The sequence below is a fragment of the Fusarium vanettenii genome, assembly GCF_000151355.1.
Source record: "Fusarium vanettenii 77-13-4 chromosome 6 genomic scaffold NECHAsca_20_chr6_4_0, whole genome shotgun sequence".
NCBI lineage: Eukaryota > Fungi > Ascomycota > Sordariomycetes > Hypocreales > Nectriaceae > Fusarium > Fusarium vanettenii.
In genome coordinates this window covers 984,288-991,105 of record NW_003315865.1, presented here as the reverse complement: position 1 = coordinate 991,105, position 6,818 = coordinate 984,288, and the positions used below count along the sequence as shown (strand labels likewise).

The 6,818-nt window shown below is 55.6% G+C and overlaps 1 protein-coding gene across 1 annotated transcript; it reads left to right on the top strand.

The window, feature by feature from the left end:
- Window positions 1-3,827: 3,827 nt before the first annotated feature.
- Window positions 3,828-6,516, top strand: NECHADRAFT_61982 (uncharacterized protein). Its single transcript, XM_003045146.1, has 3 exons — window positions 3,828-4,322; window positions 4,373-4,661; window positions 4,714-6,516. Exons 1-3 carry the CDS (start codon window positions 3,867-3,869, stop codon window positions 5,934-5,936), a joined length of 1,968 nt encoding a protein of 655 aa, XP_003045192.1. The 5' UTR covers window positions 3,828-3,866; the 3' UTR covers window positions 5,937-6,516.
- Window positions 6,517-6,818: the final 302 nt, after the last annotated feature.

Below are 6,818 nucleotides of genomic sequence, written 5' to 3'. Positions count from 1 at the left end.
CCCGAGCAAAGCTGGCTGGCTGGCTGGCTGCGTGAAATGTCTTTCCTGAGTCCGCAGATTGGAAACGCCGAATATTGCTCTTTCAAACAACAGCCCAGCTGTCGTCCGTGTCTTGTTGGTGACAGTCTCGGTGCATCCCTCATTCGCTTCGCCAAGCAGGGTCACGGGCGACGGAATGCAGTGACGGGTACACTGGCCGTGTTCTAACGGGCAACAAGCCTCTCTCTGCCCATCCAAGGCCGTCGGGCTGCCCCATCGAAGCGCCCGCCAGCCCTGGAAAGTTGCCTTGGTGGCTTTCACTGGCACAACACCGAGAGGTCTCGGCGAAACCAGGCGCTCACACCAGAACGACAGACACAGACAGATAGATAGACAGACATGCTTGCACGCAGGTGACAAGGGCTTGTAAGGGTGCTCTCCAAGACGACAAGGACCATGTGTCGATTCGCAAGTGTTACAAGTTGAGGCTTGACGACCTGGCGCGGATGGATTGTGCTGGCTGACACAGCTGGAGCTCTGCGAGACGCCGACCTGTCGCTTGCAACTGGCCGGGCCCGGGTTGCCCTGGCCGGCCTTCTGGATCATCATCTCTCTAGCCTCTCTGTCGGAGGAGCGTGATGACGGCCTGGACTCTGAATATGGCGCTGTACGAGGGGAAGATGCAGCCGCAGGGATGTCCACGTCCAGCGCCAGGTTGTCGGATGGGGCCAGGCGGTGGCTTTGATTGAATGGACGATAAGGCGGGTTACCTTGGGGCACCCAGTCCCGCTGTGGGAGACTACTGAATCCAACACTGTGGGATGGACTCGACCGTCTGGCAGGGAATCAAGGAGAGGCGTCTATTTTGGCGACAAAACTTTTTTTCGTGACTCGGGCTCACTCAGCATCCCAGCCGAAGCAAAGACGTGGTCATTATCCGTAATCCTTTTCGTCTCAGTCCTCGGATCAGCTTTGAACCAAGGGGGATGATGAATCACGGGCAAGGTAAAGAAAAGTCCAACACAGTGCACGTTCGTCTGTCTGGTGACGAAGAGGCCGAAATTGACTTGACCGTTCTTGGGTCGAGAAGCGGCAGCCAGATTGATGTGCGCGTCTCCCAACGAATGGGTGTTCATCCCAGTTGGAGGGGAATGGATGGAGAATGGGCTTGTGGGGACACAGCCGTCTTCTCCATGACAGCATCTCGGAACCCTCACAAGTTGCCTCTTGGTCATGGCTCTTGAGACGGTAACTAATCTTGTCTAGCCCCAGGCTGAGCTGGATGACTGTCGCCGCCGTAATCTATTAGCGACAGGGCCCAGGCCGCCCCAAGACAGCCAGACAAAGCCAAAGCAAACCAAAGCAAACTGAACCAAGCCCAGCATCAACGGGTCAGGGACGACGGCGACGGCGACCTACGGCAGCGGAACTGCGGGCCCTCCGCTTGGGTCTGGGTGCAGAGAGCCCGAGCCCGAGCCCGAGCCCTGAGCTGCCAGGTGGTGGTGATTTTCACGCGCGGCCGGCGCTCACGCATCCACGTTCCTGAAGAGGTCAAGCAAGGAATCAGAGTGGAGCAAGCGACGGCATGGCTCATGGCTCATGGCTCATGTTGATGGCTCATGAGAGCAACCAAGGTCGTACCGCTTGTGTGGGAATGCGTACAGTAAGCAGGCAGGTACGTATGTTGCAGGTCACCCTCCCCAGCACACCACTCATGGTCCCGTCGGTCAAACAAGCGAGAATTGTCCAGAGAAACTGAGTTGAGTTCCTTGAGAGTTGAGCTTGTACGAGTAACGGCTAATAACGAAAGGGACAATCCGGCCGGTTTGAACGAGAAGCTTCGTGCCAACACGGAGCCATGTTTCCTGAGTGAAATCTTAATAATAGCAGTCCAATATGATCGATCCTCTTCTTACACTGTACCATTCTCCAAAGTCCAGGGGGTCGAGGTGAAGGTTTTGCTGCGTAGGGGGCCCCAGGGGCGCATTCATCCCCTTCCATCTCAGCCGCCATTCGCAAGCAGTCCGCCCTCCGCCTCCTCGCCTCTTTCCTCTCCTGGGAAAGAGCGTACCTATCCATATCCCTTGGACAAGGAGACTGACAAGGCCCCCGCCCACTGTACAGTGCCTAAGCTGCACCGGCCCAGTCTTGCCTGCGTGCTCTCTTTCGGCACAGTACATACAGGGCAACTCCCAGGGCGTCCCAGGGGCGACTTGTGAACGAATGCTCCATGGGCCGGGGGGGCTGAAAACGCAGCGGATGAGTGGTAGGTTCCAGCACCCGAAAGACCCCCGCTGTTTAGCGGGCTTGGATGGAGATTGGGGAGGAGTGGAGGGGAGGAGAGGAGAGGGTGAGGGTTCAGTATGGAGCGGCGGGCGGGTGGGGGGCGTGTGGTCAAGGTTCTTTGCAGGGCGTACAGGAAGGGAAGGGAATGGAAGGCACCTCACCTCACCTCACCTCACCCAGCTAGCACGGGCGGGCAAAGCACGTAAACCAGGGTCGTCGCTGGGTGCGGTGTCAGCTGGAGGGCGCCACGACGGCCCTGGTCTAGCACGTCTAAGCAGGTTCAGCAGACGCCCGCGACCTCTCAAAGCCCCGGTTGACCTGCTGGTGGTACCGGGTCTTTGTATGGGACAGCCAGGCAAGCTGCAGGTATTGCGATACATGTCCGGGCGGTACCTGCCTAGAGTACCTTCCTACCTTACCTCTGGGCACACGGCGCAACCTGGCCCACGGCCGGGCGGGTGTGCGTGTGCGATGCCTGAGAGAGGAAGCGACACTCGGCCAACGGAACGGCAGCCCATGGCTTCATGGAGCCAACCTACAGTACCCACGGAGTCCAATCCAGGGCATGGCATCTCATCAGTCTCCAGAAGGACCATCGACAGGCGCTACCAGGTACATACACCTCTCATCCATGGATGGATGGATGGGTGGGTGGATGGGGCTACCGGTGGGACACCCCTACTGCTTGCTGCGTGTACGGTCCATACTACGTCTGCGAGAAACTACGGACCTCCACTACCTACGTTTAGTACCTACAGAGAACGACGACACTACGAACTGAACTACACACGCAACCACCAGCCATGGACTGACTGAGCTCATTCTGTTGACTGCTTCTCTTTTCTACCTCCCCTTCCCTTTCCCTTTCCCTTTTCCTTCCCGTTTAGCTTCCCTTCCTTAATTAACTCGTCTACCCATTCACATCCTCCGTCGTTGTTCAACATCTCCTCTTCCCTCCAAACAACACCAATTGATACTCCAGTCCCGGTCACCTCCTACATCCGACGACACTCCTCCAAATACCACGACTGCCGCTCTCTTGTCCTTAAAGAACCGACCTCGCACCGACTTCCTTCGCCTCCAGCTGGTCTGCTACGTGTTGGGCGGTTTTGTTTAGATCGATAATGGCCCTGGTTTCCTTGCAGGCCTATTAAGCAAACGCGGCATCTGGCTATTGACAAACGCAACCACCTCCTGTTCCCTTCGATTCGAGATACCGCCGCACGTACGTATTCAAGCTCAGCGGGGCCCATTCGATTGTCGCCTTGCACAATAGCTATCTTGCGCCGCAACGGTCACCTTTCCAGCTTTGCCCGCACTGGGATTGTGTAGTTGAGAAGGCAACTTTGAAGCTTCACTCCATCTCGCAGGCTAGCGCTTGGCGATTGTGATCTTCTGCTTGTGCTGCACCTCCTCGCCGGGACATTCAATTCTCCATGTCGGTTGGCATCTCGATTAACTCGTCCAATTTTCCTCTCTCTCCCATCCACAGCTACGTCGGTCGGAAAGCAGGCTTCCCTCCTACGAGCATCAAGCTGCCTCCTTTGACCAACGACGTCAAGCTGCTCGGGAGCGGATTGAGGACTCCCCCATCAGACGAGATGAGCACTGTTTTCCAACCTCAGCTGGCTTCTTACGATAGCCATGCTATTCACAACTATCCTGCTGCAGTACCTCAAGCTGCCCGAGCAACCGCCGCCATAAACGAAACGAGGGGCTCTCAATACTACCGCTATCCCTCCGCCCAACCTCAGCAACCACAACAGCAGCAACCCCAGGCCCATCATGGCCACTACTCCTACCAACAGCAGCAGGCAACTCATCCGCAGCACGAACTGCATCCCGTCCCTCACGCCTCTCAGTCTCGAAACGGCTCCGTCTCGTCCGCAACACAGTCGATTTGCTCTTCTCGACAAACACTCCGACCCTCGTCACCATCTTCTACATCGACCATGACACGGGGCAAGGATGAATCTGAATCGCTGGTCTCTCACAGCCTGCAGATTCCCAAGTGCATTAGCCCCGCAGGCGGCAATCTCTCAGATTTCGCTGCTCAGGTTGGTTTCTTCCTGTCTTCGATTCACGTGCGTGGGCTAACATGCGTTAGATGACATGTTTGTTCTGGTTCGAGTCAATTGAGGAGCTCAAGCAGGCCGAGACTGTTCGCGCGAGGGGTCCCAATGCCATCATCTCCCGGCTCCCTTCACTCGCCAAGCCCTACGATCAATTCCGCAAATGGGTCTACAACGTTCTTTCAACGACCCAAGTGACGCAAAATGTCATCCTGCTCGCTCTGCTGTTTATTTACCGGCTCAAGATGTCGACGCCCCAAATCAAGGGGCGGGCAGGAAGCGAATATCGACTGCTCACAGTTGCCCTCATGCTCGGGAACAAGTGTAAGCGCAATAAGACTTTGGGTGTGAATTTTTGGAAACTGACCAGGTATAGTCTTGGACGATAACACATACACGAACAAGACCTGGGCTGAGGTCTCATGCTTCGCAGTGCAGGAAATCCATGTTATGGAGGTCGAGTTCCTGAGCAACATGCGATACAACTTGGTGGCAACCGAGGACCAATGGAAAGAGTGGTTGGACAAGCTGGCCTGCTTCCACGAGTACTACGAGCGAGCTACGCGACTGCCAGCGTCACCAATTCTCATCCCTTCGCCAACCAACAAGGCCTATCACTCGCCCATCCCCTCACCGACGGCGATGCAGCCCGCCGTGAACCTGCCTGTCACGCCGACTGTCACGACGAGCAACTTTTCACCCAGCTCGAGCCACTCGGCAAATTGGAACGCCTACCATTCGAATGCCGTCTCCCCGCTCGCTACGAAGCCTAACCTTCAGTTTCCCGTGTCACGAAAGCGCAGCCCCGAGGGCGAGGTTATGGACCACCCCGCGAAGCGAGCTGCTGCCCCTCAGCGAGTCCAGGCACCCGTCATGGCTCCTGTCAACCCGAGATCCAACGGCATCATGGAGCCGTCCAGGCTGCCTGCTCCTCATCTTACTGTGATCACCGAGCAGCCTCAGCCTACGTCGGCACCCTTCACTGGTGGCAACATGGGCCTCAATGGATATCCTCAGGCGGCACAGCAGGTCGCAGCCACTCCTTCGGTTCACGTCTCTCTCCCTCCACTGCAGACCGGTGTGCGCGCCATGTCGACAGTCTATCCGCCGGCACCCGCGGCTATGGTTCAGCAGCCCCCTCTGCCTACTACTACGGCTGTTACCTTGTCCCAAGGTGGCTTTCCTTCTCACGCTCCGGCCAACTATGGCACTCCTGCGAGACACACCAGCCCTGGACGCCTTGTCCCATTCAACTCTTCACCAGTGCCCGACCAGTACAGCCAGGCTTCGGCTGTTCACACCCCAATCGCACATACACCTATCTCGAACTCGCCGAGTGTCTACCTGCAGCAGCGACCTAGTCCGTACAAGCCTGTTCGTCACGTAAACACACTCCTGTACCCGCCTCCCTCGGCCTCACTGGAGCAGTATCACCTCTCGGTGCCAGTTCCTCCGAACCAGATGCACTATCAACCTCTGGGACGACGCAACGACCTCCGGACTGGTATTGTGCCCGAGTTCCTCGTCTACAACCGCGGTCAGCCCCAGCACCAGTCGCTTCCGCATCATGGCCTTCCTCAAGGGCACTATCTGTCTTAGGGATGGCGGGATTACCCTTAACTGGCTTTGAGTCAACTGGAGCTACTCGGCTCCAAACTTCTTTCTAAGGATTGACAGGCTTTGATGTAGGGGAATGGGGTCTAATCAAACTCTCTCAATCCTCTTTCTGTTTTGCTTTTCATCGCTAGATTTTTTTGCTGTATTTAACCGAAATTATGGATGCATGGCTCAGGCGTTTAGGAAGGAAAGGAACCAGGCCTGGAAAGGCTCAGCAGGCCATCAGAACATGGACTTCATAGGGAAAGGATCGAGGCATTAAGGATCATGGATGCATTTTTCTTGGCGTTATGTGGCTTTTGGGTGATGGACCTGGTGAAAGCCGTTCGAGGCTGAAATGAATGGCACTCAGGGGAGTGCATTTGCGATGCGTCTGGCTGTCTGGAGTAGCAGCTCTCAGACCACGCAAGATATCCATCATGGTTGGATCTCCTCTTGTAACGCCTGCGGAGGCATGGCGTTTCAATAGACGCAATGGAATGGTCAGCAATGACGGGACTTAGAATAGATGAGACATGGAAAGTCAATTGATGACCCTGCCGAGAGCGGTTGATCACCCGAAGCTTTGGAGCTCAGTCTTGATTGTGATGCGACATGTGCTGTACTTTAGTATTTGTTGGGAAAATGTGTGATGACTCGGTCATGTCATGATTATTGTGGGTTTAAGGTTCAGTATTTGTATCCATGAGATGGAAAGGCATAAGGGCATAGAACAAGGCATAGTATTAGCCGGGAGTATAACTGTCTGAAATCATTGTTTTCTGTGTTGTTTAAAAGACCAACAGGGGCAAGCAAACGTCGCTCAATGTTGAACAATGCTCCAAGTACATATCACCAAGGAAGTGGTACAATCTGGCATATGAT

Bases quoted from the DNA above. Each gene is read 5' to 3' on its own strand.
- NECHADRAFT_61982 (XM_003045146.1), top strand. From the start codon at position 3,867: ATGAGCACTGTTTTCCAACCTCAGCTGGCTTCTTACGATAGCCATGCT. The intron at 4,323-4,372 runs GTTGGTTTCTTC...AACATGCGTTAG, and splicing joins TCTCAGATTTCGCTGCTCAG to ATGACATGTTTGTTCTGGTT. The intron at 4,662-4,713 runs GTAAGCGCAATA...GACCAGGTATAG, and splicing joins CCTCATGCTCGGGAACAAGT to TCTTGGACGATAACACATAC.